This window comes from Trachemys scripta, chromosome 1, assembly GCF_013100865.1.
Source record: "Trachemys scripta elegans isolate TJP31775 chromosome 1, CAS_Tse_1.0, whole genome shotgun sequence".
In the NCBI taxonomy this organism is placed as follows: Eukaryota; Metazoa; Chordata; order Testudines; family Emydidae; genus Trachemys; species Trachemys scripta.
The window spans coordinates 249,291,315-249,314,571 of record NC_048298.1 but is presented as its reverse complement, the minus strand read 5'-3'; the positions used below and the strand labels follow the sequence as shown (position 1 = coordinate 249,314,571).

Below are 23,257 nucleotides of genomic sequence, written 5' to 3'. Positions count from 1 at the left end.
CCAAGGTAACATAAGCAAAAAGAGTAACTAACAAACCAAAGCTTCTGAATTTTGGAGATCAGCCCCACCCTGAGCGCCTGAGTAAGGAGCTGTGACTAAAGCTGTCTTCCTGTTACTTCAGAGGCTCTTTTTATAGCCCTTCCTTTTGCATGGGTGTTCGGGGGGGGGAAAGGGAAGCTGAATTTGTCACCATATGTACTGGACAGTAGGGCAATGTGTTTGCACCCTGTCATACAGATCTTGAAGGAAACTTTCTGCCTGATGGGTTTTTGTTTTTTTAGAATGCGTGATGTAATACTTACCAGAATATCCATTTTCAAAAATTGTACAGTTTCTCTAAACTGAGACATCTGTAATAAAATGTACTTGTGTGTTTTGTTTCAGTTCTTTTTCAGAAACAAAATGTTTTAAAAAAATGTAAGTTGATCAAGTCTGATTTTCATTGGTAGCAAGTTGATAGGACTGAACTGAACTTTCAGTTAGAATAAATACTTCAAAATATCATTTAACTTTTCATGTCATTTTAAGTCAACACCTGGTTTATAGCTCTGAATCAAGTCATTAGTACAAATTGATATTTTTCAGTCCATAATACTTATGCAAGACATGCTTTGCCTGTATCATTGGCTGAAGGACTGATCAGAAGATCAGTGTTGTAATTCAGAAAACAAATACATCTCCTGTATTCCAGATGTCTCTTGCATAACATAACCATCACTCTGCTATATATAAGCAGTTGCTTCCTTTTTTTTTTTTTTTAGAAAGAGAGAAAGAAAAGTGGTAATTTTGCAGCTTAGAAAACAGTTGAGAGTAAAATGTTATTACATTAAATGTAAAGTCTGCATTTACAGTGGTTCATATTTCACCATTTAACACTGCAAAAACTTTTGATAACATCTGTGTGTATATTTCTGCAAGGTATTTAATATTTTGATTTGGCAAACTATATATTTGTGTGTTTGTGACAATTGTACTACTCTTGATTGTCTATAATTGATTAGTCAGTTTGGACCAGATTTTCAGAACTATGCATGGAGACTTGCACATGCAAAATGTCATGTATTTGAGTCCGTAGTCATGACAGTCAGTTAGATGTGTAACTGATCATTTGCACACAGTTACTGCATTTGAGTGCCCATTGTGTTAATTAAAAAGACAAATTAGGCACCCAAATGCCTGAGCATAGTGTCATTTTGAAATCTGGCTCTTGTTGAAATTCTGCTCTCATCAAGCATCGAAATGTGTTCTGCTTCATTTCTGAATAGTTGTCAAGTTCTCATATATTTTGTTTCGGCCAATTAAGTTCTCTTTTACAAGTTAAATATCAAGTACAAAACCAAATGAATCCATTCAACTAAATGATGACTGATGATATACATGTGTAAGTTACCAAGCAAAACTGATGAGCTGGGTCCCTTCTAAAAGAAATTTCTCACTCTGGGCCAGGTCAGCCCCCAAAGAGCTACAAGCGCAGGTGCACTTCACACACAAATTTCCCTCTTTCCATGTGGAAGTGAGAGTAGTGCTACCTATGCAACTCTGTTTCTTCCTCTCCTTGCCCTGTCTGGATATTATTTGATTGGAGCTCTTCATACTTGAGCTGGAGTAGGAGAGGATATTCCTCTCTGCACCATCATTCCCTGCAAAACTCTTAGGTTTCTGAGCAAAAAAAGACAGACTGGAAGTAATACAACTTTGAGTTGTTCCTCCTCCTGTGTTCCTTCTCAGTAGCTACTGAATAGTTTGAGGGGGACCCAGTAGTGACAAAAATACACATATCTACAAATATATCTATAGATATGGCATGTATAGTTACTGGAACATTTTGGAAAGTTTGTAGTATGAAGTTGGATTGCTCCCAACATCTTTAATAGCAGAATCACAGATCTGGTGTAGTATCTGCAAGTTGGGTATATGTTCTATCATCAGAATTGAAGGGAAAAAAAATCCTGTTTCTAGCTTGGCTTCAAGTACATCTTTCTGGATTGTTGAATTTGTATCCGTGTAGAATACACATTAGAGGCTACTTTTTTACTCTACAAGATCAAAATAGGTATTTTTCAGTACCATTGCTTGTAATTACTATTAAAATACAGAATCCTGCTCACATCTCTTGTATACCAGTATGTGCCTGGTCATTTCAGCTATTGAGAGGACAGAATGTTGTGCAAAGAATGTCACTAACAAGTTTCATGGAAGTTTCTCTGCAAACAGTACGATATAGGAAAAAAGTATTGTCAACACTTATACAGTGTTGACATAAAAATTAACATATAATGCTAATCTTTCAAGAACTTAGGGACCTACTTTAAAATTTAGTTTCTTGTAATTGGCTTTGTCAGGGGTGTGATACGTTTGGTGCATCCAAAAAAGAAATACTTAGGGTATGTCTTCACTGCCAACATTAAAGCACTGCCGCAGCAACACTTTAACATGGCTGTGTAGTCACAGCACCAGCGCTAGGGGACAGTTCTCCCAGCGCTTTAAAAAAACCACCCCCATGAGGGGAGTAGCTCCCAGTGCTGTGCACTGTCTACACTGCCATTTGACAGTGCTGAAACTTGCATCAAACTGTTTTATATGGATAGACATATTTCTGGAAGCAATTTATATCATCAAAACAGGCAGCTGCAAGCTATACGGGTGATACACCGTACACTAACTTTTAATGTTAGAACATGGACTTTTGTCTTTGTTACATTTAATTTCAACCAACAGTCTTCTCAACTGGTTTATCCAATCTCATTGCGCAACCAAGTTAAGCCTGGAAACAAAAAGGTTTGTTTCTTTTTTTTTTTTTTGTAAACAAGTACAGCTTCTTAAAATGGCCTGTCTACTTATATGCTGTATTAAACACGCAAAAATCAGCTTCTCTCTAAAGAAGTACATTTCTGATTGGCTGTCAGTTTATACTTCTCATTGTTATACTCTTGCAGGATTGAAATATGAGGGGCATGTCAAGGCTCCCTCAATATTAGCTACAGCATAACTGCGACAAGAGCTAATCTCAGGTTGGTACCAACAGATGAGATTTCCCAATTGCAACATGGAGTTCTCTCTGTACATATACATGAGATTATCATCACACAGTTCTACATATCAAGGTTTCTGCTATCTATGTTGCAAGGGGCTGTATTTAGTGGAAAATTGAGTCTGTTAGAGCCTCTTCCCTTTTTGTGGTGTAAGTGTTGAAATGTCTTGTCTTTCACCCAGTGTAATGTGTGTCAATTTCATAGTAGTTTGCTTTCAAAATAGGCTGTACTACATTCATCTCAGTATCTGGGATAGTCTGAGTCTTCTCTATGCCATCACCAAATTGGATACTGTCTCAGACTCTGGGGCATTTAGTTTTCAACATTCTTCACTTTAAAAGTACTGAATTTCCCTGAAACTTGACTTGCTTTGTAGATATCATTGAAACTTAAAAACCAAACCTACTCTGAAGTCTGTGTGTACTCTATTATAATTTACTAAATTGAACGTTCTAATATTACTTTATATTTGTATTGTACTATATATTGTATGTTTTGGAGAAATGATATAAACACTGTATTTTAAGACATCAGTACAAGGGGACAGAATTAAGGTAGAAAGTTCTACCTTAACTCTGCGTTTTCTGACTTCTGAATGCTTGATTTCTCAACCTTGACATTGCATTAATAGTATTCTTTTGCATGGACTACAAATAAAAATGATAAAATATTTAGAGATGGGTGTTGGGTTGGTTTTTCTGTTTATTCTGTAACCAGTGTGCCAAGGCTTCTTTTTCTAGTGGTGGTCACTTCAGTGGTTGGTCTGTCCTTCTTGGAGGAGACTGGGAAGGGTGAGAAGCAAAGCATTTAATCAGTGCTTTCATGTTTTGAGATATCTTACTGTGATAGTAAGAATGAAATCATCAAACTAATTATTTGAAGAGATCTGGGGAATGGTTAGTTCTCAAAATAGTTTGACTATGATGTAATACAGTTTCCCTTGCACTGAAGATGAAAGCATAAACCTTACTAAGGGCTTGTCTGTGCTTGCAGCACTGCAGCTGTAGTGCTTAGTGAAGATGTTACCTGCACCAAGGGGAGAGCTTGGGGATTAGGTTCGATATAACTACGTCTCTCAGGGGTGTGAGAAATCCATACCTCTGAGTGACATAGTTATACCAGCATAAGTGTAGACCAAGCCTTAGACTGAAAATTTGTCATGGCTTGAAATTACACCTTGACCAGTACATACCTAAGGCATGTCTTTTTAGCTGGGGAGGGAAGGAGATACTGTTTTTCAATACACTTGTTTATGCTGTCCATAAGAAGAGGAATTATTTTTCCAAGTGGGTTTCATACACATTTTTAGTACTTTCTAGTGACATGACCATACTTACAATATGCCTTCAACAAATCTAAAACTACTGCTAAATGGAGGCCTGATTATGGTACAAAATAATACACTAGGCTGTTTGTGCTATTTAATGTGTATTTAAAAGACTGAATCTACCCCCACAAGTAAGTCTTGCCCCAAATCCTACCCCACCCTGAAATCAAATATTTCAGAGTTAGTTATATATGTGTATCTTGGTGCAAAATCAGAACACATGTAGCTATGAATTTTCCTGGAGTTCTCTAGGACTTATGCTTCAGATAATTCTACTTGCATTATCTACTCGCGGGGAGGGATAGCTCAGTGGTTTGAGCATTGGCCTGCTAAACCCAGGGTTGTAAGTTCAATCCTTGAGAGGGCCACTTAGGGATCTGGGGCAAAAATCAGTACTTGGTCCTGCTAGTGAAGGTAGGGGGCTGGACTCGATGACCTTTCGAGGTCCCTTCCAGTTCTATGAGATAGGTATATCTCCATATATTATTATTATTATTTAGGTAGTTATTCTATGCAGCCTTTTAGGCTTAGGTCATTTACAGAAGCATCAGCTGAATAACAATAGGCTTAGGTTATCAAAATGTACAGTAAAGTATACATTAATAATGTTTTATGTCATTGACTTCTGAAGCCAAACAAAATTTGCATTGGAGTCTGAATTGGCTTTAATGGTGCAGCTCAGGATGAGAGTATGTTCTAGAAACTATTTATCAAACATTTGCCTTCAGTACTTTAGAGTTACACTGATGAAACAGAAGGCACAATATTGGCCCTATTTTCCAAAGTTAAATGGTATTGTATATCGCTGTGGATAGTGCACTGAAAACTGAGGCAGCAGATTTTATTTATGTATATAGTAAGGGTGTGAAAAGGTACATATGTGGAGATTCATATTTAGGGCTCTGACATTCAGATTCATTTTCACACAATTCTTTCATTCTGTTAAAGTTTAAAGTAGGCCATTATGCAACAGTACAGCGCACTAGCCCCCTTTTTTTTTTGTTTGTGTATATTATTCTGGCTTTTATTCAGGAGAGTAGTTAAGCACATAGGCAATGTTGCCAGCTCTTGCAATTTTATCATGAGTCTACAATATTTTATGTAGTTCTTAAAGCCCCAGTTGCTGGAATCTAGGGATTGCATGAGAACCTCAGCTTTCTTTCTTTTTTTAAAGTAAGTTTTTAGCCTTTATGCTTGTGGACAAAAGCTTGAAAATGTGAAGCAATGTGTATCTGAAAGCTTCAGAAACCAGAAAAGAATCCCACATTTACTATTTTTAAAAAGATCATGATTTTTAGCCAATCTCATGATTTTTGAAGGCCTGAGGTTGGCAATACTGTATATGTTACTTTAAGCATGAGAGTAGGTCTACTGAAGTCAGAAAATCTACTCTCAGTTGTTTAAAGTTATATACGTGCTTATGTATTTTTCTAAATTGGAACGTCTATTTTTAAGCAGTAAAGAGTGATTTATGTGGTCTCCAGCCTCTGAAGGTATTGCCTAGGAGAGATTTAGAGCAGTGAACTGGTAACTTAGCATTTTGAACACAAACAGAAGAATGGAAGGGATGGGTGAAAAAAATGTATGAAATAATTGGGTGTGAGAGGAGGAAGCAAATCAAAGGTCAGGGAAATGAAAAAATAAATGAGGGGAGTGTTGGGGGAAGTGGAATAACCAAATGGGAAGTACATCGGGGAGAAATGTATAGAATAATAAGTCATGGGAAAAGTTGAGGAAGTCAGATATGGGGAAGGAAAGGCATCACAACCTTAAAATACAAACACATGCTTTGTTACAGTACCAGCGTCTTGTTAGTTTTTCTGGTTTATACATTATAAAAATTTTATATAGGAAAGGTGTCTATTGACTTGAGAGAGGAAAGTCAACAAAGAGAGTGTGTGTGTTAGAGTTGGAAGTCATCACTGGAAGACTAAAAGATAAAAGGGCAAACGAGGCAGATGACAACAGATACAGTCTCACCTCCTGAGGAAACACCTTCTAGTCATCAGTGTCTGTTGTAATTACATCAAAACAAAAATGAGGAGCCCACAGAAATGTGCATTTAGGAAAACCTGTGTTGAATAGACAACAAGATTTTATGTAAGGAAGGCTTGGCCAAGAGGTATGCGGATAGTGCGCTGTGCTGCCATAGAAGAAATCTAAATTAAATTACCACTTTTGGTCTCAAGTACAGGTTACGAATGGATGAATGTACTGTGGAGGCAGTACATTCAGCTCAGGGATTGCATTTGGTCTTTCAATAGTGACCCCCAGACACTAAAGGAGTTACATTAATGGATTCCAGAAAGAATGGACTTCAAAGAGAACAAGCTTACATGTTTGGGAAGTTAGTGATTGCAATAAGGGTAGGGTGAAAGGACGGGACATATATTTGGAGCAAAATAAATCCTAGCTGTGATACAGGCCAATTATTAGATGGAGATGGTAAAACTGTTAATGATAATGCAGAAAAGGCAGGTGCGTTCAGTAAATATTTCTGTTCTGTATTTGGGATGTAGCAGGATGATGTACTCGTATCACATGAGGATGAAGAAATACTTTCTATTCCATTAGACTAGGGAGGATATTAAACAACATTTGCAAGGGATACTCATTTTTAAATCAGCAGACCCAAGATAACTTGAACCCAAGGTACTAAAAGAGTTGGCTGAGGGGACCTCTGGCCTGCTGATGTTAATTTTTAATAAATCTTTTTGAATACCAGGAAAATTCCAGAAGATTGGAAAAGTGCTAATGTTGTGCTGATATTCAAAAAGGACAAAAGGATGATCAAGGTGTAACTGTAGGTCAATTATCTTGACATGAATTCCAGGCAGAATAATGTAAAAGATAATACATGATTGATTTGATAATAATTAAAGAATAGGAATATAATTAATGCTAGTCAGCTTGGTTTCATAGAAAATTGATCATGTCAAACAAACCTGATTTAATTCTTTGAGATTACAAATTTGATAAAGGCAACTGCATAGATGTAATATACTTTGACTTTTGTCAGGCCTTTGACTTAGTACCACACAATATTCAGCTTAAAATGTTAGCATTATACAATATTAATAAAGCACATGTTGAGTGGATTAAGGACTGGCTAACTGATCTCAGAAACTAGTTGTCAATGGGGAATCATCAAATCTAGGGGTTTCTTATGGGGATCCATGGATACTGGTATTAGGCTTGATGCTATTCAACATTTTCATCAATAAATATAAAATCACTGCTGATAAAATTAGTGGCTGTCACAAAGATTGGCAGAATGGTAAATAATGATGAGACATGCAGTCACATGGAGTGTTTGGTTTGCTTGGTAATCTCAGCCCATTCAAACAAAATGGCTCTTGATATAGCTAAATGCGAAGTCATACATCTAGGAACAAGGAATGCAGGTCATACTTACAGAATGGGGAACTATATTCTGGAAAGCAGTGACTCTGAAAAGGATTTAGGGGGTCATAGTGGAAAAACTTGGCATGATGCTATAGCAAAAAGGGTTAATGCAATACTTGGATGTATAAAAAGGGGAGTAGTGAGTAGTAGGGAGGTGATTTTTACCTCTGTATACGACATTGACGAGACAGATACTGGAATACTGTGACTAGTTCTGGTGTCCACATTTTTAAAAGGATATTGAACAAAAGAGACACAAAAATGATTTGAGGGCTGCCGCACAATCACAAATTAAACTAATTGAGCTTTTTAAATTTATCAAAAAGAAGACTGAGAAGTGACTTGATTATGCTGTATAAGTAGGACCTGATATTTTTTCCCCATGAAGATAAAGGGCTCTTTAATGTAATGGCTGGAGGTTAAATCCAGACAAATTCAGATTAGTAATAAGGCACACATTTTTAACACTGAATGTGATTAATCACTGGAACAAAATACCAAGCAAAGTGGTAGATTCTCTATCTCTTGATGTCTTCAAATCGAGACTGGATGCCTTTTTGAAAGATATGCTTTAGTCACACACAAGTTACTGTTGCAATTCTGGTCTGTGTTATACAGGAGGTCATAGTACATCATTAAATGTTCCCTTCTGACTTTAAAATCTTTGAATCTATGTGAACACGGGACGATTAAACAGAAAAACTCTCCATGAGCAGAACTTTCCACACTGGTCTATCCATTGCTTATTTCCCTTAGTTTTCCTTTTTTAATGGATTTCAGATAAAGCTCGTTAAATTGTAAACATTTCACTTAGTAAAATAGTACAGAAATGCCTGTCACGTAGAATGTCGTCTTAGAGCTTCTGTGTTTGTTTTACCAAATGTAAAAGAAACCACAGCTACTTCCTTTATCTTAAAGGGCTAATGTTTGGGGGGGGGGCCTTAGGAGGTAGTTGACTTTGTGTGTGTGTCTGGGGGCGGGATTTAGAAATTTATGTTAAGGACTAGCAGAAAGACATAAAGTTAAGAAATTGTAAAAGAAAATAAATAATAGATCTTTTCAGAGCAAGGGCCCCATATCTTCAATGTGCTAAATATTTTGTAACATGGTGAGTGTCCTCTCAGCACGCTGTAGAAGTGGGTCCTAAAATTGTGTTGGAAAACATTGTAAGTGATGATGTTCAAACTACCAGAAAGTCAATCAACCCAGATAAATTTTACTTTGGCAGATCAAAATTCCAAATGTTTTATGTTCCTACTGTTTTTTGTTTTGTTTTAACAACTGCCAGCAAGTACTTGCACAGTGATTTTGCTTTTTAAAATTTTTAAACTTCTGAATACTTGTTGCTATGTGGGCAATAGCCTTTCAACAATGAGACATATATTGTTTAATGTCAGATACATACAGTTTGATCACTGAATGACTGTAATTAATATAATTTACTGGTAAATTAATAGACCTTAACCACTAGAGATTCTCAAAAGGTCAGTAACAAAAATAAAATATTTTTTTTACAAAAAGAAGAGTAACTCAAAATTTCTATACCTATCCTTTTTCAAGTCTTGTTTTTAAGATGATACAAACCAAACTCTGCATGTGAATTAGCTGAAGAGGAAGTTCTTTAGAAATATGTGACATTAAAATGTGGGCGTGACATTAAACCAAGCTGCATCACAAGATATATTCACTGTACCTAATTCCACTCTTGAAGAGTTTGTTGGAAATATGCAAATAATCTCTTCCTCAAAAGATTAGATTTCATGAAAATATTTTTAGAACTAAGTGAGTGATGTGTTAAAAGGTGCGTGCACGTCCAGCTAATAGCTTTATAACTGCAGTAGTAAATCACGAAGGATCTGATGTGACACTAAAGAAAAAATTAACAAATATGGAAGTGGTATGATGAATTAACAGTGTACATTTAAACAGTGTTTTTCACAATTGAATGCATTCTTCCATGCATTTATGCTTTTTGAGACATTTTAGTGTCCTGCAGATCAACTATGCAGGCTCACTGTGCTGCAGAGAACTCTTCCTTCAAATTTTATATTTGCCAGGAAGTATATTTTGGACATAGGAGGAAGGGTGACCCAGTTGTGGGGGCACTGGCCTGCGACATAGACTTTCTGTATGACTTTGGGCAAGTCACTTAGCCTCTCTGTGCCTCAGTACCCCATCTGCAAATTGGGGGAGGGAGGAAGATGGGAACTGCCAGGGGCAAAAAACCACCTGTTGAAACATCATGAAAATGACACCCAATGACTAAGCTAGTCACAGGTTACACACGCACACATTTTGGACACACAAGCGGTATATAAGAACATAAGAACGGCCGTACTGGGTCAGACCAAAGATCCATCTAGCCCAGTATGCTATCTACCGACAGTGGCCAATGCCAGGTGCCCCAGAGGGAGTGAACCTAATGATCAAGTGATCTCTCTCCTGCCATCCATCTCCATCCTCTGACAGAGGCTAGGGACACCATTCCTTACCCATCCTGGCTAATAGCCATTAATGGACTTAACCACCATGAATTTATCCTGTTCTCTTTTAAACGCTGTTATAGTCCTAGCCTTCACAACCTCCTCAGGTAAGGAGTTCCACAAGTTGACTCTGCTCTGCGTGAAGAAGAACTTCCTTTTATTTGTTTTAAATCTGCTGCCTATTAATTTCATTTGGTGACCCCTAGTTCTTGTATTATGGGAATAAGTAAATAACTTTTCCTTATACACTTTCTCCACATCACTCATGATTTTATATACCTCTATCATATACCTCCTTAGTCTCCTCCTTTCCAAGCTGAAGAGTCCTAGCCTCTTTAATCTCGCCTCATATGGGACCCGTTCCAAACCCTTAATCATTTTAGTTGCCCTTTTCTGAACCTTTTCTAGTGCCAGTATTTCTTTTTTGAGATGAGGAGAGCACATCTGTATGCAGTATTCGAGATGTGGGTGTACCATTGATTTATATAAGGGCAATAGTATATTCACAGTCTTATTCTCTATCCCCTTTTTAATGATTCCTAACATCCTGTTTGCTTTTTTGATCGCCTCTGCACACTGCGTGGACATCTTCAGAGCACTATCCACGATGACTCCAAGATCTTTTTCCTGACTCGTTGTAGCTAAATTAGCCCCCATCATATTGTATGTATAGTTGGGGTTATTTTTTCCAATGTGCATTACTTTACATTTATCCACATTAAATTTCATTTGCCATTTTGTTGCCCAATCACTTAGTTTTGTGAGATCTTTTTGAAGTTCTTCACAGTCTGCTTTGGTCTTAACTATCTTGAGCAGTTTAGTATCATCTGCAAACTTTGCCACCTCACTGTTTACCCCTTTCTGCAGCTCATTTATGAATAAGTTGAATAGGATTGGTCCTAGGACTGACCCTCGGGGAACACCACTAGTTACCCCTCTCCATTCTGAGAATTTACCATTTATTCCTACCCTTTGTTCCTTGTCTTTTAACCAGTTCTCAGTCCATGAAAGGACCTTCCCTTTTATCCCATGACAGCTTAATTTACATAAGAGCCTTTGGTGAGGGACCTTGTTAAAGGCTTTCTGGAAATCTAAGTACACTGTGTCCACTGGATCCCCCTTGTCCACATGTCTGTTGACCCCTTCAAAGAACTCTAATAGATTAGTAAGACACGATTTCCCTTTATAGAAACCATGTTGACTATTGCTCAACAGTTTATGTTTTTCTATGTTTCTGACAATTTTATTCTTAACTATTGTTTCAACTAATTTGCCCAGTACCAACGTTAGACTTACCGGTCTGTAATTGCTTTTTAAATATTGGTGTTACATTAGCTAAATTCCAGTCATTGGGTACAGAAGCCGATTTAAAGGACAGATTACAAACCTTAGTTAATAGTTCTGCAACTTCACATTTGAGTTCTTTCAGAACTCTTGGGTGAATGCCATCTGGTCCTGGTGACTTGTTAATGTTGAGTTTATCAATTAATTCCAAAACCTCCTCTAGTGACACTTCAGTCTGTGACAGTTCCTCAGATTTGTCACCTACAAAAGCCGGCTCAGGTTTGGGAATCTCCCTAACATCCTCAGCCGTGAAGACTGAAGCAAAGAATCCATTTAGTTTCTCCGCAATGACTTTATCATCTTTAAGCGCTCCTTTTGTATCTCAGTGATCATCAAGGGGCCCCACTGGCTGTTTAGCAGGCTTCCTGCTTCTCATGTACTTAAAAAACATTTTGTTATTACCTTTGGAGTTTTTGGCTAGCAATTCTTCAAACTCCTCTTTGGCTTTTCTTATTACATTCTTGCACTTAATTTGGCAGTGTTTATGCTCCTTTCTATTTGCCTCACTAGGATTTGACTTCGACTTTTTAAAGGAAGTCTTTTTATCTCTCACTGCTTCTTTTACATGGTTGTTAAGCCATGGTGGCTCTTTTTTAGTTCTTTTACTGTGTTTCTTAATTTGGGGTATACATTGAAGTTGGGCCTCTATTATGGTGTCTTTAAAAAGCGCCCATGCAGCTTGCAGAGATTTCACTTTAGTCACTATACCTTTTAACTTCTGTTAAACTAACCCCCTCATTTTTGCATAGTTCCCCCTTTTGAAATTAAATGCCACAGTGTTGGGCTGTTGAGATGTTCTTTCCACCACAGGGATGCTGAATGCTCTTTTACCACTCTTTTTCCTCTAGCTCCCTCACCTACTAGTCTTCTCTCTCACTCTCTGCTTTTTGTTCTGTGATTTAGTATAGATCTTACATTATGGTAATAACCATTTACTATAAAAATATATAAATTTATATAAAATTTTGTCAGGATAGTTATTTCTAACCCTCTTTGGTGCACTCTATCCCTTCTGGGACAAAAACATTTTAAGGTACCGAAACTATACATGTTGTCCCTTGGTTGTGTGCTGTTAGTGACTCAGAGCTATGATTGTATCTGAAATCGGCAGGGAGATTATTCTGGTTTGTGGTTAAAACACCATTAGTCACACTGCAGGATTTGTCAAGCCTGATATATATTTTCCTTTAACTGTGATCACTTGCTTTGTGTTTTGTTCTTGTTGCGGATGTAACATTATGCTGTTACCTACTGAGCTCATTTAAGTTCTAGCTTGTTTTGAAAATCAATGCTTTTTAAAAAATGGACAGATGAGAGCTCCATAGTTTCTACTAGTTGTTCTGGATAGTAAAGAAAAATGTTGAGCGGGTACTCATATTATGGTGCTTATAGCCATAGGCTAGTTTCTGATGATATTGGCAAGTTTCTGGTATAGGTTTAGTTCCCTTATAATAGATTTTTAGTAGAGATGTGGGACATAGTTGAGAGGAAATAAAAAAGCTTCCACTCCCATGCCCAATATTGGTCTAGGTTTGGAAGCCAATCAAAACCTTTCTTTGATTATGGGGAAGTTAATTTCAGTTCAAGCTAAATATGAGTCAACGGTGTAACGCTGTTGCAAAAAGCAAACATCATTCTGGGATGTATTAACAGGAGTATTGTAAACAAGACATGAGAAGTAATTCTTCCACTCTACTCTGCACTGATTAGGCCTCAACTAGAGTATTGTGTCCAGTTCTGGTGCCTCATTTCAGGAAAGATATGGACAAATTGGAGAAAGTCCAGAGAAGAGCAACAAAAATGATTAAAGGTCTAGAAAACATGATCTACGAGGGTAGACTGAAAAAATTGGGTTTGTTTAGTCTGCAGAAGAGAAGACTGAGAGGGGACATAAGTTTTCAAGTACATAAAAAGTTGTTACAAGGAGGAGGGAGAAAAATTGTTCTTAACTTCTGAGGATAGGACAAGAAGCAATGGGCTTAAATTGCAGCAAGGGCGGTTTAGGTTGGATATTAGGAAAAACTTCCTGTCAGAGTGGTTAAGCACTGGAATCAATTGCCTAGCGAGGTTGTGGAATCTTCATCATTGGGGATTTTTAAGAGCCGGTTGGACAAACACCTGTCAAGGATGGTCTAGATAATACTTAGTCCTGTCTTGAGTGCAGGGGACTGGACTAGATGACCTCTCGAGGTCCCTTCCAGTTCTGATTCCTTTGGGAACACAGGATATGGGATTTCTATGGGTATCCAGTGAACAGGGGCTAGATACACTTAGATTGCCTAAGTGGTGATCAGGCTGGTTGTGTTAAGGAGCTAGCGGGTACAGGTAAGACTCTCTCGCTCTGCAGGCAGATGGTAACAAGATGACGCACAGCCCTTCATGCACTGAGAAGCATTACAGTCATTTCAGCATTTGTGACATCACAAATGTCAGTGTTTGTGACATGCCTTTCTGATCTGTTATGCCACAAGCAATAAACTGTGATAGCGCTGTGTGACATAGACAGGAAGAGACCAGTGATGGCAGAAGAGAACTGTAAACATGCTCATCACAACAAGGATGTCAAAGGATTATATAACCACCCCACATTCATTCAGTATTTACTTGCTTGGACACTACTAACCTCTGCATGGAATGTAGAATTTATTGATGCAAGTAAAGGAAAAAGTACATCTGAATCAACTTTGTTGCATTTTTCTGATTACATAAATGTCTATTGTTCATCCATTGAGAATGAGAATTTCATTGAGAATGCACTAGAAAAAGAGACAAAAGGTGAAGAAAAGGGATGTGCTCTTCTCGAGGGGAGGGTGGTACTTGAACACTATACCACAGTTTACAGGGTTTACCTTACACCACCGCTCAAGTCATATGTACAGCACTTGAATTCAGATATAAAACAAAAGGAAATATATTTAAGAAAATACAGGGATTCAAATAAAAAGCAGTGAGAGATGGGAACAAAAAGTTATATGTAAAACAACATACCACAATGCATATTCTAAAGCCTAAATTTAACTAAGAAGTTATCCTCCAGTCTAAAGAAGTTTATCTCACCCTAACTTCTCTCCAGTGTTTTCCACCAAGCTTGGGTAGAGATCCTTTTTTTCATAAAGCAAACTGTGCATTTACTTCCTAGATAAAGAATACCAGGATGTCTTTTTGCTCCTCTAAATATACTAGAATAGACCTTTGATGTTAACCTCAAGATAAGGTTCCCCCCATCACCTGTTTATTTCTTCCTGTTAGATTTTTTTCTGAAGTCTCCACCATCTCTTCATTAGCATTTATCTTAGAATGCCAGTAGACTCCTTTTGTAGGACACATTACACAGTGGTTCCTCCCACTTCCCCCGGAGATAAGTGTCTCCCATCAGATGCTAGAAGAATTTATCTCAAGACAGACTACTTTTGAATGACCTGTTTTTAACTGTGACTTAGAGAACATAAACTTTAGAATATATACATAATTCTTCACATATTCTCCATACATACATCTCACAATGTTTATGATGACCGGTGACTTTCATTAGAGACCTTACATGACATTCTTTTGGTGAACCCTAGAAATCTCTGTACCCCTCTACACCCCAGTGCCCTCTGCCAGTTGGCATCCAGAGATTCTTGGGTCATGCAGACTCTAAGATTCTCTGAAGGAATGTGGCCTCTTCTGTTGAGTCATCTTAGCTGCAGGGGCTAAAGCCCTGTAATGGAATTCAGGGTGGCAATTATGATGACTTGTGCAGGGGTTCTCAAACTGGGGGTCGGGGCCCCTCAGGGGGTCGTGAGGTTATTACATGGGGGGCCATGAGCTATCAGCCTCCACCCCAAACCCCACTTTACCTCCAGCATTTATAATGGTGTTAAATATATTAAAAAGTGTTTTTCATTTATAATGGGGGTCTCACTCAGAGGCTTGCTAGGTGAAAGGGGTCACCAGTACAAAAGTTAGAGAACCACTGAATTAGTGCCAAGAGGGATGTAAGGAGCTAGGACAGAGGTGGCCTTGAGAAAACCATAAAAACAGCCATTCTTATAGATGAAACATAGGCTGAAGTTCAAAATTCCAGAGAGGAGGTAAATATGGACCCTATAGGCTGTGCACTTTGTTGAAAGGACTTGGCCCATTAACAGGGTATTACAGAAGGAATCTCTTAGGAAGAGGAAGTTTCTGATTAAACTCATTAACCTCTCTAGTGCTGCCATTTAAAAAGTTAATAGGGTTTTGATAAACTTTAAAAAAAAATTGTTAGAAAAATTGCTAGATTTAATTATTTTTAAGTAACAGTCTGTGTACTCTGAAACAGGTAACAATTTAGTTATGTGACCCTATGAAATCCCCACTATTAAAGCTTCAACTTGACTATATCTGTTTTTCACTGTGTGGGGGTGAGGGGGTGGGGAGTTAAGCAGAAATGCTACCCACCTGTCTCAACAGGCTGGGGAACTTGATGGAGCCAGTGGTGAAAGGAAGGGAGAGAGACTCTGGGAGGCACCAAGGAGCTCACCTTTCCCTCCCCCTTTTGGAGGCTAAGGCACCCATTGGTCAGCAAGGGGCAGGAGGGATGCTGATTGGCTCACATTCCCCAGCTCCAGGGATTTAACATGGGGTACTTTTGGGTGTTTTTTAAAGCAAGTGCCCAAAATCGTCACAATACTGTGGTATTAAGGTCCTATCTCCCCATATCCATTTTAGGGCCAGCCAGGATAATTTGCTTTACCAGAGATCAAAAGCTTTAGCTATTTGAAATTTGCCTATAACTAAGTCACTGAGCTGGTATTTGACTTTACCCCTAAACAAGAAATACACTTGAGTCACAAGTAATGCAATCTGCAGACTTTTAAAAATAATAGTTGGTGGTTGTAGTGGAAGTTTATGGTGAAGAAATCCCATAATGTTATATCCGTATTCACTGAGACATGGATTCTCCACTGAAGACTCTGGCTAAATACACCAGATGAAATTTGCCTTGAAAAAGTGAAAGAACAACATACCTCTGTCATCCAGTTAAGGCTTTGGGTGTAAAATATTTTTTTTTTTCATTTTGCTTTTGCTTTCAGATTTCTGGGATGTGCTACAGCAGTAGTGTGCTAAAAGTTCATCAGGTGCTTTGTGTTCCCAGCTGGCTGGCAAAGATATTTTCTTGGACTCTTGAACCAATATTCTCATCTGCAGAACCATCCAACGAGATTCGAGTAGGAATGGGAGCAACAGTGGACATCCAGAGACAGCAGAGAATGGAATTACTGGATCGTCAAATCATGATGTCTCAGTTTGCACAGTTGAGACGGCAAAGACAACAGCAGGTATACATAAATTATTTGTTAAAGTGTATGATTATGCTGAGTAATGGAAATATGGAGGGAAAGGGGTTTTGGTTAATCATAATTTGTGGATCTTATTTAGGAACCAGTATAGTTTTGTTTTTAAAAAATTTCCCTATTGAAATTATGTAATTAGTATTTCATAGACTTCTGTAATGTTAGTGAACATTTATGTAGATTTTATATTATTAAAGTTCATTACAAAACATGAACTAATTTTCACAAAACAACTTAGAGGTAGGTAGGTGGCATTGCACTGTTTTACCAGTAGCAAAGTAAGCCTGAGGTGTGAAGTGATTTAACAAAGCCCACAGTTGTGAGGTTATGCGGGGACTAGAACCCAGGACTGCAGGTTGTTTGATGGCCATTACCTCTGTGCTGCTACCCAGCAGCCATGTTGGACCTGTGTACATTGTCACATAAATGATCCTGCAAAGATAAAGACCACAGGAAGTACTACCTCAGGAGGCTGTACTGACAGCTTCTTTCATGGCTCCGGATTGGTCCAGGCACTGTATTTAAGCCCAGAAGGAGTTCCAGGAAATGTCCATGCAACAAGGTGGACTCCCCTGCCAGCCGTAGCAATGGACCTGCCTCTCGGCTCACTCTCCTGGCCCTGGCTGTGCCCCTTGGCTCTGATTCCTGGTTCCTGACTACAGCTCTGACCTTTGGTGCTGTTCCTGGCCTCTGAGCACTACTACTTGGACCAGTAGGCCTGGCTGACCAGGGTGTGTGACAGCGCCACAATTAAAACTCAGCATGTCCTGATGCTCCAGACCATGCTGGCAGTCAGAAAAGTTACCATCCTCTTCAGAGAGTTTGAAAGTCAGCTCTGTTGTTCGGTGTTTTGCATGGGTAAATAGGAGGGATTACATCACCCATATTGTACAATGCTTGTTTTTTTATGAAAGCACACAAAATTCTTGATCTCTAATTTTCCTGTAGATGTCAACCATAGTGCTTTCCTGTTACTTCTTTTAGTGCTTACATTTTATTGCCTATAAATTAGATTGTTAGTCTCTTTATTTTTCTCAGTTTTGATGGAGTGGACAAGGGCAGGTGCTCACCTACTTGTCCCTGTAAGACAGTAAAATAAAGCAGCTGATGCCTCGATTTGTATTTCTCCTAGGATCCTAGAGTGTATATATTGACAGTCTAGTAAAGCCAGGTGAACATGTGGGCTCCATATGAACCTCTGGTTTCTGTAACTAAATTACAAGCTACATAAGAATGAATAATCGTCTGTGTGAGATCTGAATTGCATTTTATTCCTGTGAATTTTAGCCATATAGTAGTACATTCAGCTGCTATGTTATGTGCTGGGTGCAGCTAGTATGGAAAGGAAGGGAGGGGAAAGATCTGATCTGAATGAACAAGATGTGCTAATGTAAAAGGTTAAAAGTGTGGTTTGCATTAGGGTTGAAAACACTGATAGACTTCTCTTATATCTACTATTGAATTTAATTTAGCCTAAAAGAGTCAATAGGATGATATCTGTCTGAAGATATGGGGAAAACATGAGGGGTTCAGCTCTCCTGGCATTCTGGGTATCATTTTCAAGGGAAGATAGTTTATATCAGAGAGATCTTTGTATTTAAAAAGGAGAAGAATGACTCAGCTGAGGGAATACACTAAATAAAATGCTAGATAAAAATCACAGCTTGGGTTGAAAAGGACTCCTGGGTAAGCTAGTCTTTCTGCAGAAAAGGACGTAGGGGTTACAGTGGATGAGAAGCTGGATATGAGTTAACAGTGTGCCCTTGTTGCCAAGAAGGCTAACGGCATTTTGGGCTGTATAAGTAGAAGCATTGCCAGCAGATCGAGGGACGTGATCATTCCCCTCTATTCAGCATTGGTGAGGCCTCATCTGGAGTACTGTGTCCAGTTTTGGGCCCCACATCCAGAAGGACGTGGAAAATTTGGAAAGAGTCCAGTGGAGGGCAACAAAAATGATTAGGGAATTGGAGCACATGACTTATGAGGAGAGGCTGAGGGAACTGGGATTGTTTAGTCTGCAGAAGAGAAGAATGAAGGGGGATTTGATAGCTGCTTTCAACTACCTGAAAGGGGGTTCCAAAGAGGATGGATCTAGACTGTTCTCAGTGGTACCAGATGACAGAACAAGGATTAATGGTCTCAAGTTTCAGTAGGGGAGGCTTAGGTTGGATATTAGGAAAAACTTTTTCACTAGGAGGGTGGTGAAGCACTGGAATGGGTTACGTAGGGAGGTGGTGGAATCTCCTTCCTTAGAAGTTTTTAAGGTCAGGCTTGACAAAGCCCTGGCTGGGATGATTTAGTTGGGTGTTAGGTCCTGCTTTGAGCAGTGGGTTGGACTAGATGACCTCCTGAGATCCCTTCCAACCCTGATATTCTATGATTCCCTTTGCAGAAATGTACTCAGGGGTTGTCCTGTACTGTGTGTTAACACTATATGAATTTTACCTAGGGCAATTTAGAACAGCTCTAGTGTCAGTCCTTCATTTACCTTCCTGGTAACATAATTCTATTCTTCATAGTTAGCTTCACTTCAATTTTATTAAATTGCCTTGTTGTACAACCCAGACAGTTGCAAATGACCTTTTCTCTGCCCTTCCAGCAATCACTTTTAACCTAGTGTTTATTGTCAAAACTAAACTGGGAACTGTTCAATGCTTCGAAGTTAGTTGTTGTAATAGAAACTAAACTGAAAGTGGCTGTTTGGCCACAAACTGCTGTAAAAGGGGTATCTAAACTTCTGGGAAATAAGAGGAGGCAGAAAGGACCCAAGTAATCAGGAGAACTTTAAAAAGGATTTTAAAAAATTAAAAAGAAATAGTAAATATATTCAAAATAGTAGGTGAAAAAATGTGTCCCTATTGTTTTGTCCTGTCCTTCTCCTAAGAACTATTTTCTATTGTGGAAGGATGCACTGAATTATCCACCTCATGCCAAAAATGGTTTTTGAAAAAGTTCTTAAAAAAACAAAAATGAACCATATTTTAATAGCATATCTTAATTTTTCTTTGCCCTACACTTCAACTACAACCACTATTCCCATTACCAGGTTATTGGTGCACTTCAGTCAAATAAGAAGGCAGGTAGCCTTTGGCTTACCTCTTCATAATGCACATGATGCATTCACCAATACCCTACTCATATCCTTGAGTCCCTTATTGCTATATTAGTGAATGCCCAGCAAAGTCAACAAAGGGAAGGTGATGGTATTAATCTATCAACACTTTAGAAAGGTCTGGTATGCAAAGCTAGTAACCAGTTTTTCTTGACTCATACAATTTACTGGATGCCAGTCAAATGACCAAAAGCAGGGCTCAGAGATTCCAGTATGGGTTGATGCAAAAATGAAAAATGGTCCAATTCATGATTGAATACTTGAATGTTTTAAAATATAACCAAACTACTTTAACCTGCAACAAAAAAAGCACATCTGTCCAATATTTTTGAACGTTAACATTTGATAGATATACCTGATCTGCTAAATAAATTCTAGAGAGAGAGAGCAATATCACTCAGTTTAATAAAATCGCTAGAAACAACGTATCATGGGTGTTGTAATGATTCTTATTGTGTAACATAGTAACATCCTGTTTAATAGAAAGATCTGATGGCTATATTCCTGTATAATATCTCTGAAAAAAAATCTAATTGCTGTAATGAGTGTTGTTTCTGATATTTAAATAGCAGTGATTTGTAAACTTGTTAAAACTTCCTAAATAAATAGAAGATTGAGGTCTAACATTGTCCTCGCGTTACTCTTGTGCAAACCTGTTGCTTTCAGTGAGGTTGCACAGGTGTAACTGAGTGTGTAATCTGAAGACAGTGGGGTTGCACAGGTGGCCTTACAGTTAGAACCTAGATAATAATTCTACTTGTGATGTACAAACTATAAGAGAATCTGGTTCACTCTCCCAGAGCAGTATTGGCTCTGTAAGGTTGACAGTAATAAAAGGTAGCATATACATTTAAAAAAAAAATTTAAGTCAGCAAATATGGCTCTGAATACACACTGGGAGAATGCCAATTTGTGAGGTAGTCTAGAGCAAGCACATTGTTATGCTGCCCCCAAACCAGCCCAAGAGGAAGATTGACTCCTGGACTCTCAATCCCCCTCCTGATCTCCATGTTGCTTCAGGAGTCACAGAAAAACTGTGACAGGTGTGACCTGTTGCAGCATATTCAACCCTACATACCAGTATAGCTACATCACCAGGTGCATTGGGGAAGTGGCGTCAAGGCTCCACGCACTTCTTGACCCTACCTGCCCATTCCCACCCATTTGCCTAAGGTGGGGAACACAGGAGTTCGGTGTAGCCGATTTCCCTTTGCATGCAGGAAGGTATGGTGTACCAGATTGAGGGAGTAAGGAGTTGTCTTATGCTCTTTCCCTTACCCCAGCAAACAGGACAAACTATGATCGATCCCTAAGAAGGCACCAATTTTATTATCACTTTTCATAGCAAATCTATACTTCAGTTCTCTAGAAGAAATACAGAAACTGTTGTAATGAGCCCAGCAAGTTGAGACAATCCAACACAATAAGACTGCAATTTAGGTGGGAGAAGAGGTTCAACTTTAAATCGCAAAATTTAGGAGGAAATTTAAGGGAGAGTTTGAATTCATCTTTCTTTTTTAAGTTTGAGTACCTCAAAGAATAATAATCTGAAGGGAAAAGGGAAAGAGAGACTTAACCAAAGCAAAATTAGCAAACAATGGGATAATGCAGTAGCCTATAGAGTAAGTACCAAAGGGGCCAAAATAAAATAATTCTGAAAAAAAAATAAGAGAAGAGAGAGAAAAATTGAAAAATAGAGTGGAAGAATTGAAAAAAAGAGAACATCACAATGGAAGAGACTGGGAAAAAAAGTATTCAGCTGCTGGCAAATATGTTTGATTACTCTTTACTACCCCAAAAATTAGGAGTGTAAAAGATTTTCTCAACTCCTTATTCTTTCCTCCTATGTTGTTCAACGGTTTGTTTAAAGCAGGATTTTCTTGTAGCACTTTCTATGGAAACAGTTATGTTCACTGGCCATTTATTCTTTGAAAATTTCCATGTCCTTTCCCATTCTCTCTAGCTGTTATGCCCCAAACCCAGGGTAACGTGCAGTGCAGTGGAATAACTCACAGAACTTCTGTACTCTTGGACACTCAAACATTTGGAGGAGTAGAATGAACCCACAGTAGGGTTTGAGCTTGGATCATCAAGATTGCTACCTGGTGTACCTCCTTTAGAATGGTGGTATAAATTGTTACTGATAGATTGATACTGGTGTCTGCATATAGCAGTCTGGAGAATTCAGTTGCATTTGTTTAAAAACTGTAGTTGTTATGGTAATTAAATGATTGGTCTTGTCTTGGTTGCTGGTTACTATGGCTACTGTGCTTAAACAACTGATGCTATGTCAGTTGCTAGCTATTTCTTTTCTATACAATTACCGCAGCATTTTCTGTTTGTTTTTTCACGCCCATAATGCTGGCTGTTGGTGAACTTCCTCCATAGATGAAGAATTCTTTAGCTTCCTTCCTCACCAAAATTCTGAAAGATTAATATAAACTTTGTTGTATATATTCACACTCTTGAAAACAAATAAAATTTACTAGCCTACAAGTTCTCTTATTGCTTTTTACTTTCTTTCCATTTCTTTATTATATTTTTTTTTCTCTCCCACTTTTTCTTCTACTTTGCTTTGATTTTCTGTCCACTCGTTAAGTAGGTTGTCCTGTTTCTCTCTTCTGTCCCTCTTTTCTCTAGGAGTCGATATTTTCCCCCTTGATCTCTCTCATGCTGCTTGTGACTGACATGGCAGTATGCACTCTGCCTTGGGGTCTCATAGGCAGCCACTGCCTCTCGTGGATCCAGTGTATGGAGCTTTAGCCTTCTGGCTACAACACCCTCCAGTTCCACCCCTTAAGTCCTAGAACAACAGGAAACAAGGAACTCAAAAGAGATTAATCTAGCAAGTCTTCAGAGGGACCCTGCCCTTCTACCCAGGGCCTGTCTTCAAACAGGCAGTTGTTCAGTCGGTCTTCCTGAGCCTGGTCTCCCTATTTGCAGGGCGGCTTGCCTAGCTGGCCAGCAGTCCCAGGTTTCTCTCATAGAGGGAGAAATGGAGGTCTGCTCTCCTTCCTGGTCAGCCTCTAACTTAATTAAGTCCTCTTCTTTTAGCTCCCCTTTCCATTCCTGACACATGCTACAGGTGTCTCGGAGTGGGGCTAGTTGGGACAGTCCTCTCATGGACAGTCTGGGGCTTGTACTCCCCATCACAGCCCCCCCCCCCCCGTGTTCTTTTCCCTTATCTGAGTGTCTTTGTCCCCATCCCCAGTCTTTCCCATATCTTGGAGTCC

General features: G+C 38.7%; 1 protein-coding gene across 1 annotated transcript in view; it reads left to right on the top strand.

The window, feature by feature from the left end:
• Window positions 1–23,257, top strand: part of UBAC2 (UBA domain containing 2) — a 149,145-nt gene that overhangs the window by 107,322 nt on the left and 18,566 nt on the right. The window contains exon 7 of the mRNA XM_034758219.1: window positions 16,652–16,897. Within this exon, the coding sequence (XP_034614110.1) occupies window positions 16,652–16,897 (246 nt within the window). The remainder of the gene's footprint in view (window positions 1–16,651; window positions 16,898–23,257) is intronic.